The following is a 16,653-nucleotide window of genomic DNA, read 5'->3' on the forward strand; positions in this document are numbered from 1 at the left end:
TGAATAAACGAATACATTTGAAGCAGACTTGCTTGTTAGAAAATACACTTGCGAGAATATATTTGCATACATCGATGAGTATAGACTTTAAAAAAAAATGTTTTTACCCCCACTATGGATAATACAAAATATCACTAAGCCAATATAGGTCATTAGACGCAACTTTTATTACAAAACATTACAGTTACAATACAGTAATGCAGTATGTATTAGACCTTTGTTTACTGTTGGATTTGTCAAAAAAGTTAAATTAAAAATACTGTCACTTATGTTGAACAATGATGCAGTTTGAACACCGATTTGCAAAAAAACGTGACCATAATTGTTGACTATAGGAAACAAGTGACTGTAACTTGTAGTAATATTTGGTAGATTAACAAAATATCAATTGTTATTTAATAAACTCCAAATTATAAGATTTCCACAAACCACAGTTGTTGACAACAGTTTGGTTATGTTTTCGTTATGTTCCTTTATTAGCTCCTATTGCACACTGAGGAACCTCCTTTTCTTCGCTGTGTGTGTATACGCATGGTGACGCCACTCAACATCTGCGGTGCTCTCATTCTCTAGGGTGCCGAGTTTGATCATGTACACTAAACAAGAAAATAGCTGTTAACATTTTACACATCCCAGAAGAAGTGGAACAGAAGGATTAACACTTAAATTGGAAAATGCCCCAAAGTTATTTCCTCAGAACAGAAACAGCCATTCCATGACATTTCCTTTTCTTCTTTATTCCTAAATTATTACATAATTTGTAATGCTTATTCAGAAAAGTAGTTTATCAGCAGTGTGACCACATTAGGCTTACAGTGCTTTCACAAAACTTAGCTTCAGCTGTGATAACCTCGTCCAATGTTTTTTCCACTGGTCCTTAATTAAAGGAAGAGTTTGAAACCTTGGGTATTAACACAACCAATATATATCTTAATCCTGTTAAGCAGTGATGGGCCTAGTCTCAGGCCTGTCTTAAATTTACGGCCATTTTCAGACCTACATTAGCACACTGAGGGAAAAAACAAAAAAATCATTATTTTTTTTTATGAGGGTATCTTACTATTAAAAAAACTTGTCAGGGTTCTTTGTTGGACAAACTATGTAATGACACCACTCTTTCTGAACTAGTTCAAACATTTTGGCATGTCTGTATTGGAATTTCTTCTTATTTGTCAGACTACAATATTCACGGATATTGATGGCTAAACTTTTCTTGCATCGCAATACCATATCATCCGGCACTGCCCTGAACTGGCCAATCAAATTTGTGCAAACACACACTGCAGGTTTCTTTGTAATGTGAATCCCCAAATTCCTGCTAAAGTCAAAATGAGAGATACGGTAAATTTTCTCAAGATCACTTTCATTTGACTTGTAACATCCCATCTCATGGTACTGTTAACTGCTGAGCAATAGTTCTGGTTGTAGTGTTAAGTTATCCCTGTACTGTATGAATCCATAAGTAGAAAATCTCTTTATCTATTCATACTTACATTTCATTTCAAACCTGGGTCCTACTTCTGTTAGCTCAATGTTCTTGTGGTCTGATTTCTTGTACGTGTGATGTCTGTAATGAAATGAATTGTTACTGTTATTACTGTTCAGGTAATACGAGGCTCATATGGTATTTACCTTGAGGGAGTACCTTCTCACTTACCTGAAAGAGATGAAGTCCTCTTGATTGGAAAATGTGATTACACGCCTACTGTCCTCCTTTGGCACTGGAAAAAGATACTTGAGGATATTTGATACCTGTGCAAGCAGAATTAATTAGCTGTACATACAAACAAGTGGTGAAAGAAAATATCAATGGCATGTGTACAGAGCATGGTCCATCACTAACTTACCCTCCTACCAAGCTGTGAGGTGAAGTTGTGAAAAATGAGGTGGGGATAGGCCTCAGACATGGTGCCTATGCCTGGAACATCATGTCTCATTACCACATTGTAAAGTGTGAAATAAGCTGTGGGTCCAAAAGGCAAGTGGCACACCACCAGGCCATCTGTAATACACAGGCACAAAAAACGGTCAGGTACTGCTAGTGTAGCTATTCTGTGCTGACTATAGTTTACTTTCACATTAATACTCTAGTCATAGGGTGCACTTTGCTTACATTTGTACCTCATTTTCCAATTGTCCCCTTACTATTTAAAAAAAAAAAACTTTTAGCCATGAGGTGGCATGGAAATAGAGATTAGGATAAGCAAACAATGGAATGACAGCTATGAATCAGCTGACTGACTGATTGCCTTTTGTGTTTCTAGCGAGTGATTTGCTAATTCTCATTGAAGCAAGTCCACAAAGAGTCCACCAGCCATGTTAGTAGCCATATGAGGTTTCACATAACCACAGGGAAGCTTCAAGCTAAATAACACAATGTAAACATTCTAATGTTCAGCAGGTGCGTTAACCCTATTTACCACGGTCACCATCTTAAATCTGTGTGTTAGCAAGCAAAGACTTAGTGTTCATTTTGACAGCCATTTTTAAATTTAGTCTTGGTCCAGTGATCAAAAGTATGTCTGAGATTCAGTTGTGTTATGCCTGGAATAAATTGAGAACAAACAGACAAACAAACAAGGTAAAACCTAGCGTCGACATTACCCACAATGCATTTTGACTGCTGACACTTTTTTTGGATGGAGATTTGGTGTATTATGCTAGTAATGGCTAATGTAGCCTCAGGCCATTTGTTTCAAACAGAGATGAGAAGTGGAATACAGAGTTCTGGTAAGACCACTTTTTTCTAACTCTTCAAACTTAAAAGTCTTCAGACCCAGCAAAACTGACTCAAGTGACATCACTTGAGGACATATCAGACTTCACACAGCTCCCTCTGGTGACACAAAAGGCTTTATACATCTTTTTCACATATGCAGTTCCCCCCTGCATCCGGAAACACCCATTGCTGCAAAATTGGTTGAGTTTCACTTTGAGTGAATGTGGCATGTAATGAACATTACTGGCTGCTGGTATGGGTATAAACATTCATGGTGTTACAATAGACTGTTTTTGCGGTTGGTATAAAAGAAATCTATGTATTTCTTGTACTGTACCAACAGGAAATCATGCAATATGTGCACTGACAGACTCCACGACTAATTTTCATGTGTTAAATTTTATGTGTTGAATAGTGATGACATACAAACACATCTTGACTTTCTGGTTTGGTCAAAGTCACAGAGACTGATCAAATTTCACAAATATCTAATGTAAGTAAACAAACGTACCTGGCTGTCCTCTTGTTTCATGCACAATGACGAGGTCTGTTACGTTGTTGACTTTACAGGCTTGCACTAATGCAGCAATCTCATGGTTTCCTCTGTTCATGCGCTGGGCTCCAGGGAACATCAACTTTACCTCCTGTAATAAGTTCCATAGTGTACGTCAGTTAATTCTACACCCCCTTTCCAATATTTCCCGTTACTGTCCAGAGACTGATTGTTAAATTACAAATAAAAAATTCTAAAGGAAGTTGTTTGGGGCCTTGTCCTGCTCTCTTCTGTGACATGTACTGTAGCTCAGGTGACTCTAAAGGCTTCAGTAAAAGTTAGAAGGATTGGATTATAAAACTTAGATGTCTGTTGAACTTCAGGATTAAATAAGCAGCATTACTATTAATGGCTAGCAGTGAAAGGCCTGTAATGTTAATGTAGGATTATCTGTCTGTGCTGTGATGGAGTGACACCCCATCACAGCACAGCCCTACCTTTTTTAGGCTTTGGTCCATCTAAGGCCTGAACAATGGGCAAAAATATATGAATGGATTGTGCTCATTATGACTGTTAGTGATTGAATTAACCACTGTCATCATTTTAAATGTACTATCACCTTACTTTACAAGCAAATCATTTCAGAGGAAGTTTTCTTTCTCAGTTGATTTTTAACCCAAGTAATCATTCATTTATAATTCATTTAATATTAGAAAATTAAATCCCCAAATCTGTTGAATTGTTTGCTTGCCTAAATGCAGGAGGCAAAATGGAATCTAATGAACATGCCATTGCCTATAGACAAATTCAGTTTTGCATGTCGAGCTGTGTCATGTGTTGCTAAAAGTGAGTGACTAAAAAGCTCTTTAGATTATGCTATATTTGGAAGTGAAGCTATTGAACATCAAATCCATTTACTATATAATCTCTATCAAATTACATAGTTGTTTTTAGGAAAATCCTGACAAAAACATCCAGGAATTAGTCTGAAATTACAATATCAGGTCAAAAAATACAGTGTTATCATAAATACTTAACATTCTTTGCAACTGTTTGTAGCTATGCATTTCATCATGGGGATCAGAGTGAAAAGTTATCTGCAGCATAAGTTCTGTCCCACTCAGAGACACAATGAGCTGAGTGACACATGAACCATCAAATTGCCTGTTTACATCTGGCCTGTTCTCCCTATGTCCATGCATCACACTTGCAAAAGTTATTGGCCAGCCTTACAACCTCCAGGTCAGTCTGCTGTCCTAACTAGGGATAGACTGCTTATCGGCCGGGAGGAATATCGGCACCGATATTCGGCATTTTGACGCATATTGGCATCGGCCATTTTTTTTAATCCAATGGCCGATAAGAGATCAATTTAAAACTGGGTTATTTTGGCTCTGATGCAGCTGCACCTCTCTGTCTGCAGTCACTACGCTCCAGCATTGTCCCACCCACAGCACCATCTGATTGGTTACACACAGAGCCACGGGTAACAAATCAGCAGTGAAAGCTGTGCATGCACAGTGCTCACACACACACACTGAACAATTCTGCTTTTTGCACCACAATCTGGTGCTGCTCAATTGGGACTAGTAATTGATTTGAGACTCACATTTCTGTGCAAATTATATTTAACTTTGTTTTATTGACTTTATAAAACTTCAGGAAGCTATTTTTTTATTCAGTTAACATTTCAGTTAACTTTATAAGAGATGCTGCTTTCCCTGGGAGCTCCCTGCACTTTTTGTTTTTGTTTGAACTTAAAACAAAGATAAGTGAAAGATAAAATAACATTTCAGTTATATTGAAATTTTGGAAAACTTTATTTACTGTAGAAAACTTTAGGGAGATATTTATTTAAGTTTTCATTTAACTTTATAAGACATGCTGCTGAGCCTGGGAGCTCCCTGCACTTTTTGTTAGAATTTTAAAACAAAGATGTCTATTGTCTAAGATAAAAAAAAAAAAAACCTTTAACATGTTGCAAATCTGAAAAGCTGCTTAATCAACATATGCTTAAAGGCATTTAAACAAAGTGTTGGAGTTTGTATTATTCAAAATTTTGATGCCAATATTTTCACTTTTACTGCAAATGAATATCAGCTCCAAATATCGGTTATCGGCCTCCTTCACTACTAATAATCAGTATCGGTATCAGCCCTGAAAAAACCATATCGGTCTATCACTAGTCTTAACCAAGCAATTCACAACAATGAAACTGGCCTGACCTTGGAAAACATTTTGAGTCTGGAGCTAGGGTCTCTGGATGTAGTGACCATGACTTTAGGATCGTCCACTCCTGCCCATTTATACTCATCATCCATGTGAGAGCTAACACCTGGACAGACAAAAATAATAAATGAGCTGATGATTAGACAAAAAGGAGCAAAAATGAGCTATTAGAGAGAACATTGTTGATAACAGCAAGGAATAATAACACCAGCCTTCTGCCCCTTCATCATCATACTCCACGAGTTCCTGTAGCTGCAGAGCCTCTTTGCGTACCTCAGCTGGAAGAACACAATTTTCTGCAGAGAAAAAAAAACAGTTTAGGTCATTCAAAGACTGATCACTTATGGTGCAGATAACCTGTAATGCAAAATGTAATCTAATGAACATGCCACCCTACCATCAAGTGCTCCCTTCAACTTCTGTTTTTTCTCCTCTATTGTTCGTAGCCTGTCCTCTTGTGCCTTCCTGTACAGGTACTCCCTCCTCAGTCTCACCTCTCGACGAAGCTGTTAACATTGACACAATTACACCAGATCAAATCATAAGCAAATAGATGCAGACTGGTAACAGTCTGATGGTATTTTGAAGGGAAACGTGAGCTTAGGTCTGAGGATGCTAAGAACATCAAAAAGTCAACATCACACATTTCTGTTTTTGAGGAAAATAATTGTATGGCAGTGTCAGGACGCTGAAATCAGTCTTAAATGATTTTCAAGACATCGGGTAAAATTTATACACAACCTGAAAAGTATTGTGTATTTATGCTACATCTTGATATGGCACATTGAGTAATAACCGTTCTGGCTGTGCACCAATCACAAAACAGGTTTTTATTATTACGAGAGAAATATGGCTAAGTTCGCTGTAGCATAATGTACCATCGATTTGTCCAGCTGCAATGGCCATTAACAAGTTGTGGGCCACGGTGTGATTCTTACATCAATAAGATATCAGGCCAGCATGAGTAAACGTTACACGTACCAGTGGCATTACACTAGTTGCTAACGAAGCTTCGCTTTTCGCCACTAAAAAATTCATACAAAGCTATTAAGCTAAAGACGTAACACTGAATAACTTTTTAAACAACTTCAGCTTACCATGATTTCTTCCTCGGACTGTAGCTCTCTAGCAAGCACTACTCACATGGAAGGAGGAAGACATGCATACAAGCGCTTCTTTCATTTGCTAACAGAACACCAATAAGAGCGCTCGATACTGACTGGAAAGCCTTTCAAATTAAAAGCCCCAAGTTCAAAGATTTTGACCTCTTAATATACACTCTATGATTTTGACAGTCTAGATCTGCTCCGCTGCGTAAGAAAAGTGCCTTGACGTAACTTCTGTTGTGATTCGGCGCTATATACACTACTCACAATAAGTTAGGGATATTGTGAGAGACTCAGTGGATGTCATACATACGGTGTTTGTTTCACTTCAGGGATTTTTGGGATAGGGAGGCAATTGTATTGGGGTGATAGACACACCTCATTTTGTGTTTTCCTCGTAATGGTGTCACTGTGTACAGTGTGTACAGGAGTGGAGCCCCACGAGTGACAGACTGCAACGATGACCTGTACCTAAGGACCTATGCACTCAGACATCGTTAAGCAACTGCCACACAGCTGCAGATGTGAGGGGTACTAGGGTTTCCAGACAAACCATTCGCAACCGACTCCACCGCTTTGGCTTGAATGCCAGACGACTGTTGCAGGTGACTCCACTGACACCAAGACACCGCCGTGAACGTTTGCAGTGGGCACAAGACCATGTGACCTGGACAATGCAGCAGTGGTCTACCGTCCTGTTCACTGATGAGTGTCGGGTCACCTTGCACAGAAATGATGGTAGGCATCACCAGTCAGCCCAAAAAAGATATGGTTATTGTAGATGGCTCAGTCACTGCACGTTCTTACCTCAGAGACATCATAGAACCCATCATCATCCCCCAATTCCGCCAGCACACCCCCAACTTTCTGTTCGTGGATGATGATGCTCCACCACATTGTGCCAGAATTGTCACAGCTCGACTTCAGGAAGTCGGAGTGCATCATATGGTATGGCCAGCAATGTCCCCTGACCTGAACCCCATAGAGCACGTCTGGGACCAGCTGAAGCAGAGACTTGATGATCGTACCCCACCCCCACGTGACCTGGCAGAACTGCGTGTAGCACTTGTTGAAGAGTGGAAAGCATTGCCTCAGAACATCATGAGGCTAGTGAGGAGCATGAGACGTCGCTGTCAAGATGTCATTGCGGCAAATGGTGGAAACACCCGCTACTGACATTGTCAATTTTTGTTGGGGCTATCCTTGTTATTGTCTAAATTTTTGGGGTAATACATATTAAACTAATGAAAATGGTGTTTCTTCTCATTCATTATTAGTAATATCAAAGGGAACTTTTACTTATTTCATTAAAATTCAGACCAAATAGGAAAAGTACTCATGTAAATAACAATATCCCTAACTTATTGTGAGTAGTGTAAGTAAAACTAAGTAAAGCTTCAAACTGGCAAGAAAAATCCACATTTCCAACTGGTTATTATTAAGATGAGTTCTCTATGAGGGCAGAAGTTATCAAAGCAGTTCTTAACTTGCTAAGACAATGTGTTGCAATCACCCCCACAGTAAGAAGACAGATAACAGCAACAGATGTGGGTAGATATTTCCTGAAGCTCATTAACCTAAAAAGCAGCTGCTCTTCCTGTTCCTCTTCCACATCAAACTTGATCATAACCTGTTTCAGCGCTTAGATTACGCTGTATTATGCATCTTCTAATTTCGCTGTTGCTTTCAGCCCTGGGTAAGTGTACACCTTCACCATGATAAAGAACTTAAGAAATTCAGATATACTCATATGAGGTTTTAAAAACCTGATTAGTATAATATTATAGTGATTAACTTAGCCAAGTACCACTAGCTGAAGCTGATTTTAAGGTGTTTACTACTGTCTAAAATCCATAGAAATACATACTGATGCAATGTGGAGAGGTTAAATTTAATGGTACACTAAACATCAGCTACCATCATGTATTTTATGTTAATCCTTTTTATGTTATTTATTTATTTATTTATTTTTGTAGTAAGTCATTTGTTATTACATTTCCTGATGGACTTGAAATAAATTCATGGTGTGATAAGCCTTTTCAAACAGTAATATAAATGAGTATATGGAATGAAGAAATCAAAACGCAGTTGTGAAGATGATAAAAGTTCTTAGAATTAATAGGTTACCTTTGCATTATACTGGTAGGAAGTTCAATTTACCAACTGTTTTATTTACCACTACCTGGCTGTGTGCAGGTGCCTGTGAGGCAGTGTATTGGCAGAAGCTGAGATGTCCATATGACCTAAAGCACGAGAGCCTGCAAAGGGTTTGGTGTAAGCAGAGCTCCACCGATTGCTGCACTGGCCTCACCTTCAGCCAGAATGCCCATTTAGTGGATGGAGGCAAACTGAAGGTGACCCAAGGCTCTGACTTTTTCACTGTGGCAGTGTTGGAGCTGCGCCATGGAGAGGGAGTGTACTGGTGTGGTGTGCTGAGCATAAATGACACCCTCATCAAGCTAGCTGGTGACTACTTTCACAGCTGTGAGTAAAAGAAAATATTTAGAAGTTTATGAAAAAGTGACAAAATCGGTCAGCTACAAAACCACAAAACTGGTTTTAATGTTGCGGTCTAATGGTGTATATATTATATATTTGTACACTGCCTGGCCAAAAAAAGTCAAGCACTTTTAATATTTCTTTAGACTGCCTTTACCTTTGATTACCACACACTTTTGCCATGGCATCATTTCAATAAGATAATGCAGTGTCACAACATTTATTTCCATCCAGAGTTGCATTCATTTTTTGCCAAAATCTTGTATTGATGATAGGAGATTCTGTCTTCGAAGATTTTCAATGAGGTTAAGGTCAATTCATATGTGAAAACAATGCCTCATTCTCTCTGAACCACTCTTTTGAGCTGGTTGGCACTATCATGTTGGAATACATCAGTGCAATCAGGAAAAAATCCATTGAGGGAAAAACCTGGTCATTCAACATTGCTGAACCTAGACCTGACCAACTGAAGCAGTCCCAGATCATAACACTGCCCCCACAGGCTTGTACAGTGGATGAAGTGATGCACAAACATAATTTCTTCAATTTGATTTCCCCAAAGGTTTAAGTGATCTCTGATCACGATCATTCAAGATTTTTTTAGACCACATTTCTTCCTTGAAGATGATGGATCACAACTATCCATAAAGTTTTATTAATGCTGTGTGTGTGAATAACATCAATCATCTTGTTATAACACAGTGTTCTGCTGAGGAACCTTTGGTCCTGACATACATTTGGACGTTACTTTGTCACGTACCACCCACCTAAATATTGTCACAAACCAAGCACACACCCTTCCAATGGCAACAACACTCCCCAATGTCAGGGGCCTCCTCCAGCAAGATAATGTTCCCACCACACCACAAAAACTGCTCAGAAAGGTCTTGAGGAAAATGACAAAGAGCCAAAGCTGTTGACCAGATCGGGACCTGGGGAGTTTGGAGGCCAGGTCAACACCTTGGGCTCTTCATTTTCCTCAATTCATTTCTGACTTGTTTGCCCTTTGGCATCCCTTTGCCTGCCACCAGAAGTGGCACCTCACCTCTAGGGTGATCTTTCACACTGGGGGTATCCTACAGAATTCCTACGGAACAACTCAAGGATTAAACGTGGTTGCGGAACCAATGCTTGTGTTTCCAGTCGAACACGGACTTCCTGGACCAAGCCTACTGTTTGGCTGTAGGAGAAGATCACTGTTTAAGAGAGTTGCTACTCTTAATAATGACAACTGGTGCTCATTCCTAGCGAGTGCAGCCTATAAGATCTATTTACTGTCACTGTAAACCAGTCCTCGTGGCCCCACAACCGTTGGCAAAAATCACGCTGATATTGTGGTCTGAATTTATTATGGACTTTTCAGACGTTTGGGGTCGGCGTCTTTCCATCTATGATTTTACAGACTTGTAACGCTTGCACTTAACCTGGCGAGTTGCGAACCTGACTCCTTTGCGGCTCTTTCGCTCCTGTGCGCACAGGACAGGAGAAACACCGCTGTTGTGTCACGTTACCAGACCTTTAACTGCGCTCAGTGTCGCGCACCGACACAGTTGGGCTATCGCTTCTATTTGGAGTCAACACTCTTGCTGCATGTTTGAGTAGAAATACATCTATTCTTTCCCGTCAGTATGACGTAATTATCTGAATTAATGCAATGATAAATATTTATTGTCGTTGAGAATTAATCGTGGCATTTATACTGTGGGGCAGCTCATTTGCGGTCTGGCGCTGCCCTTGCTGTGTCGAGATGATAGGAAGTCAACAGCAACTTGTTACAACCAAGGTATACATAATGCACATGTCAAATCTTGAAGCAGCTGGGCTACAGCAGCAGAAGACCACACCAGGTGCCACCTCTGTCAGCTAAGAACAGGAAACTGAGGCTACAATTTGCATGGGCTCTCCACAATTAGACAATAGAAGATTGGAAAGACACTGTTGGGAAATTTGGACGGTAGGGTCAGAATTTAGCATAAACAACATGAAAGCATGGATCCTTCCTGTCTTGTATCAACAATTCAGGTTCAGTTCAGTTCAGTGGTGGTGTAATGAGCATTGTTTAAACACCACAGCCTATTTAAATATTGTTGTTGACCACTGTCCATCCCTTTACAACCACACTGTTCCCATCTTTTCTTTGGGTGGCTGCTTCCAGCAGGATAACACACCATGTCACACAGCTCAAATCATCTCAAACTGGTTTCTTCAACATAACAATAAGTTCATTGTACTCAAACGACCTCCACAGTCACCAGGCTAAAGAGGCTAAAAAAAATCTGTAGAGCTGATTAATTCCTGAGACACACTTTCATACTTTCATTTCATCCAGCGTCAATATGAAAATCTTGATGGGTGAAACTTTAGTAACCTGCAAATAGTTGATATTGTGATTGCTCAGATATTACAAACTCTTCACTATCCTCCTGCAGCTTCTGTTACCTATATCTGGAGCTTCACTCGCTGGTTTCTGCTACCTCTGCTGCCCATGGTGACCATATTCACCAGTGTTTACTGCAGAAGTAAGTCATTGTACTGTTCCACAAACAAAGCCATACATTTATATCTTATTTTAGGCAAATGGTAAAAAATTATAGCCAGCCAACAGCAGTCAGTGCAGTGATCAAAAGCGAATAAATACTAAAAAAAAAAACTAGAGGAGGAAAAAATAAAAGCTCTGAAATATTAAACTGACACATTTTATCTCTAATGTAGATAATGGTAAATATGACCAATTCACAAGATCAGAACAGTGACTTAACTCTCAAATCTTTCTTTCACAGCAACAACAAAACACAGTTGTAAGGTAAAATACTGCCATTTTTTTCATGCTACAGAAACATTTGAGCTTTTAAAATTAAAACAGAATTCAAACATCACTTACTGTTTAAAGAGTCACTGCTGTAAAATATTTCTCTTTCTTTAGAAACCAGAGGAACCAGACGATGATACCGCTACGAGCAGAGCACTGACTGATCCATATGAAAATGCAGCATCTGTCTGTGAGCTGGAATAATAAGGGAAATGTTCAAATGCTGTCTCATCTTAATTTGGCACCAGACAGAACAGAAAAATAAAGTCCAGAGGTCCAGATCTGACTTACCTTACTGTTGTTTTGCAGCCTAGTGGTCATGACATGGTGCTGAAATATTTTCCAAAAGCATGTTTGAGAGTGGAATTCTTTAAAAAGTGATACAGTGCCCTTTATGAAGAAATAAGTTTGCATTTATTGGACAAACCAAACATAGGCAAACTCACACATAGTGTAAAGATGGAACATGACATAGGGTGAAAAATAAATGAAGGGTTTCATTCCAAAATGTAATACATCCATGTGGAAAAAATATCTTAAATACAATATTTTTAATATACACACAGCTGGCAGTTTATAGCTAAACCCATGCAGTCTAATCCAAAAGGCCTGCTATAAATGATCCATTCATTAAGGTTATAATGTAGTTTTTATTGAAACTGTGCTAAAGAGGAATTGACTCAACTGTATGATTATTTTGGAGGCTGTTGTTTGTGGTGCTGTTGAACTATATTAGGGTGTTTCATTTATTCAGTGTACCCTCATCTGAATAAGCAGGACAAAAGAACAAAAACACCTGTCAACATAAGGCAGTACAATTCAGCAGCACTATACATTGCATCTTCCAAAATGATCACAGTTGAATTAGCACCTCTTTAATGTACTATTGTATTTTTGCTGTGCTTAGTATTCAGCAGGTGTTACTAATAAATTGACAACTGAGTGTATAAGTGCATATCCATTATCAGAAATATTATTATTTTAGACAGCATGATTTTATAATAATTCTTTTCTACAGCAGCTTCCCAGCAAAATAATTTTTTGGGGATTTTATTTTTTCTACATGGTGTATTTATCATTTTTGGAACAAAGCCATTTAAATGTGTATATTTATATACTTTATACATTCTCTTCTTGCCTCATTTAAGTCTCATGCTTTGCTTGAAACTGCTTTCAGCATTTATCCTCAGTCAAATGACAACAGATAAAAAAACAACATACAGTATTCAGGATCAATGCTGCATAGTTTCAACTTTGGAATATCAAACGTAATTTCCTTGTAAACCAGCAGTGTAACCATGTGCATGGGAGATGGAAAATGTATGAAATCTGTCACTTGTCAAAGCATGTCTAAAAATATACACCAATTGTCTTCAATGCAAGAGTGCTTAACTTGAAACATTTTGATGATATACTTTATAGAAGATCCTGCACCTCATCTTTGTCTATTATAAACAATTTGAGGCATTGGACAAAAGAAATAACTCATGAAAAGTGTAGCAGTTTATATTATCACGAGCATTTCTTTAAAAGCAGTGGAAATAAACCATTGGAGAGTGTATTATGGGAGAAAGTTCCCAAATGTGAACAACAGTAAGTCATAATAAGCTGCATGATGTCTTTGACCATTGAGGACAGTTTCAACACAAACCACACAAACAAAACTGCCATTTTGGAAGAAAACAAAACAAAAGCAATAAATAACATAAGAATAAAACAAGACATTTCTGGAAATGTTGCACTTACAGAAATAATAATGCAATTCCACAATACTCCTTTATAAGGTTGGTGTTTTGCTGTCCAATGAGAATCAAACAAAAACAAAAGACAAACAAATGTACTGCTTCACTGCAATCTCACAAGAGGCTTTAAGGATGACAGAGATTCTGTTCAATAACAGGCTAGGACAACACTCTGAACCCAACCAAGCTACTATTTACATTAAGAACACTTGATAATGGTTCATGAGGATAGCGGCACATGATTCCCTTGTTGTAACCTGCATTAAGGCAATTCCAGAAAAGGTGGAAAATGTGTATGTAGCCTATAGGTAATGGTAGAGTGGAGGGCAGGGGAAAATGCTTAATTGCAGTTAAGCTAATGAGAGAGGAAGAAAATTTGTACCGACTATTCTGACCAGTGGATCAAATCATGAAATCAAAAGTGATGACTTTTACTTTCAGGGGGCTAGTGGCTGTTGTTTGTTTCACACAAAGACTACATCCACACTAAACCAGCGCATTTTGAAACATGCATCCACATTCAAATTTTTGTAAAGATCTCCATCTACACTGAAACGCCAGGAAAACAAGTAGCCTAATGTTAGAATGTTTGTCTTTCAGGTTGGTCACTGTCAGGTTAGACCATCAGTGTGATAAATTCTTCCTGTGCCCAAAGACACAGCAGAGTATCACTCCCTAGTCCACAAAAAAATATGCTTGTTAAGCTATGGCTCTGTAATTAGAGGACAACCACCATTATAGGGCTTACCAGAACATTCTCTTTTGAATCACATTGACCATTAAGTACAGTATCCTGACCTCTAAAAATGCAAATAGTGCAGACAAGCATAATGCTGAAGTTAAATGGTAAAACAAACAACACATTATAGCAACATTTTAGTTTATTCTGCCTCACTGTTCTGTATAAAAGGCACTGAAGCACAATGGGGGGTGTATACGAATCAACGCCTGTATTAAAGGTCTCATGCCTCTGATCCCGTGATGCCGACAAGCAGTATAAAAATACACACTGGGATGGTATTATGCCAGCTGGGCTGGGTTCTGTGTAAACAAGTAAGGGCAGCGAATGCAAGGGTCTTCTTAATGCCAATATTGCGCAATCTCTGTGTAAAAAGGTTAGTATTTAGGCCCATGGTTCCCAACCTGGGGTTTGCGCCCCCCTCAGGGATCACAGAGATCACTGAGGGTGCGCAGACCTTTGTCTGCTTTGAGGTTGTACGGTTATTAATATTATATTTGTGCATATTCCCAATAACACACCCAATTGGATAATTAAAAATCTGTATAAACCAAATTAAAACATATTTGTGTCCACATTTAAATTTATTAATCTACTTATTACCAACAGCTCTGTGACCTCTGAACTTCTCTTCAGTCTTGTCAGGTCAGCTAGCAGCTACCTGGGTAATTCATCACTGATCGTTTTCCTGCTGTCAGCATCATATGAATAAAATACCATGTCTGAGAAACACGCCGATGACTCATCAGTACCAAAAAAGAAAACAAGACAATATCTCGACAGTTAACCTCGATTTTGGTTTAATGGAAGGACAGTTTTCGGCCAGAATGTGTAATTTGTGGTGAGAAGCTAATGATAGCATGAAGCCAAGCAAACTGACTCGACACCAGGAGACTAAGCACCACAAGACTACGGGTCGGGAATATTTTGAGAGTAAGAAGCAGTTGGATTGGAGAAGTAGTGTTGGATTGTCCAAGGACGCACTGTAACTCCCAGACTCAAACACGCAGTAACAAGGGTTATACTAGCTTTCAGCACTACATATCTGAGACAGCCTTTAGTGCCCTTGTAACAATAAAAACAAAAGCTGGACTGTCACAACTATCACACCTGACATCACACCCCTGGTCAGAGATATGCAAGCCCAAGGTTGTCAGTAGTTTATGAATGAACAGACTGGCACAGAGTAAAAACTTAAGGACTAATTTGTTTATTGCTATGGCTGTTGTTAAAGTAATGACTGCACATAAACAAGTGTATAGCTGTGTCAAAACCTGTATTGACATAATGTGCGTATGAATATACAACAGATTTTCCCATTTTAGTTAATTGTCTGAAGGAGATCTACAGAGCTGTATGTTTAAGCCTAGGGGCTGATACATCTCTGAAATATGTCATTATTCCTTATGTAAGAAGGTGTGTGTACCCACTCTGTTAGGTTGTTAATGGAAAACTGTTTAAGTTAATTAATTAGTGTTTAGCTCTCACAACAAGAGTTGTTTACTTTAGAAATTAAAAGTTTGTAATTAATGACTTAATTCTTCTGGTGCATGTGTGTGAGCAGGGGTTGGGGCTGGGGGGTGGGGGGGTGGCTTGTCTTGGACACAATCAAGGAGGGCTTCAAGAGAAAAAGGTTGGGAACCACTGGTTTAGGCTTTAACTAGGATGTCCAACATCTTTTCATAACATTAAACTATCCTCATTTAAGTTTCCCTTCACTTTCCCCTTAAATGCCAAATTGGAATCTAACTTCAGATGCATCAGAAAAACCTTGACTGGATTTTATCTCTAATACTCAGTGGAGAGATGCAGATTCTGTATATTTTCATTTATTATGGATTCAGAGGAAGACTTCACCTTAATTAGAAAAAGATGCTCAGGCTCACACACACCACTCCCATCCATTAAGCTTTCCACTTTAACAATACCCAGCACACACACTGTTCAAATCACAAATCACTCACACATATGCAGGCAAAAACAAAACAGCAAGCATATCATCCTAACCAAACATATACTGTTAGCTAGCTAACATGCAAATTAGTTGGGCATGTTTGATGTACTTGCCAACAAACAGGGAGCATTCCAGCTCAAAAGAAGCAGTGCCATGTTTGGGTGCTGTTTTTAATTTCATCTTGCTGGTCATAATATACAGATGTAACCTATACCTGGCTTGGATCCACAAACAATCCAAGCCTGACCATCTCCAGATGCAGTGTGATTGTGTTTACGTTGCAATAATGTGTTTTATCTGTATCCATATAGGATACCTGTGTTAATGTTAATGTAAATTGAGTTTTAATACAGCAAAACACGT

At 38.8% G+C, this 16,653-nt stretch overlaps 2 protein-coding genes across 2 annotated transcripts; one reads left to right on the top strand and one right to left on the bottom strand.

Annotated features, from left to right (window-relative positions):
- Positions 1 to 145: 145 nt before the first annotated feature.
- Positions 146 to 6,648, bottom strand: imp4 (IMP U3 small nucleolar ribonucleoprotein 4). Its single transcript, XM_018668544.2, has 9 exons — positions 6,539 to 6,648; positions 5,839 to 5,947; positions 5,654 to 5,737; positions 5,438 to 5,547; positions 3,231 to 3,363; positions 1,848 to 2,002; positions 1,658 to 1,752; positions 1,494 to 1,567; positions 146 to 596 (listed from the first exon to the last, which is right to left on the bottom strand). Exons 1-9 carry the CDS (start codon positions 6,539 to 6,541, stop codon positions 484 to 486), a joined length of 876 nt encoding a protein of 291 aa, XP_018524060.1. The 5' UTR covers positions 6,542 to 6,648; the 3' UTR covers positions 146 to 483.
- Positions 6,649 to 8,098: 1,450 nt separating this feature from the next.
- On the top strand, positions 8,099 to 12,134 carry si:ch211-102c2.4 (uncharacterized protein LOC568178 homolog). Its single transcript, XM_051074926.1, has 5 exons — positions 8,099 to 8,243; positions 8,744 to 9,031; positions 11,476 to 11,565; positions 11,827 to 11,849; positions 11,970 to 12,134. Exons 1-5 carry the CDS (start codon positions 8,207 to 8,209, stop codon positions 12,057 to 12,059), a joined length of 528 nt encoding a protein of 175 aa, XP_050930883.1. The 5' UTR covers positions 8,099 to 8,206; the 3' UTR covers positions 12,060 to 12,134.
- Positions 12,135 to 16,653: the final 4,519 nt, after the last annotated feature.

Source organism: Lates calcarifer, linkage group LG13, assembly GCF_001640805.2.
Source record: "Lates calcarifer isolate ASB-BC8 linkage group LG13, TLL_Latcal_v3, whole genome shotgun sequence".
Taxonomy (NCBI): domain Eukaryota; kingdom Metazoa; phylum Chordata; class Actinopteri; family Centropomidae; genus Lates; species Lates calcarifer.

What these genes read in the sequence shown, in the direction of transcription:
- si:ch211-102c2.4 (XM_051074926.1), top strand. Translation starts at nt 8,207, where the DNA reads ATGCATCTTCTAATTTCGCTGTTGCTTTCAGCCCTGG. An exon ending in GCTGTTGCTTTCAGCCCTGG is followed by an intron (nt 8,244 to 8,743) that starts GTAAGTGTACAC and finishes GGCTGTGTGCAG; the next exon opens with GTGCCTGTGAGGCAGTGTAT. An exon ending in CAACAAAACACAGTTGTAAG is followed by an intron (nt 11,850 to 11,969) that starts GTAAAATACTGC and finishes CTCTTTCTTTAG; the next exon opens with AAACCAGAGGAACCAGACGA.
- imp4 (XM_018668544.2), bottom strand. An exon ending in TGATGATGAAGGGGCAGAAG is followed by an intron (nt 5,548 to 5,653) that starts GCTGGTGTTATT and finishes TTGTCTGTCCAG; the next exon opens with GTGTTAGCTCTCACATGGAT. An exon ending in GAGGACTTCATCTCTTTCAG is followed by an intron (nt 1,568 to 1,657) that starts GTAAGTGAGAAG and finishes ATTTCATTACAG; the next exon opens with ACATCACACGTACAAGAAAT.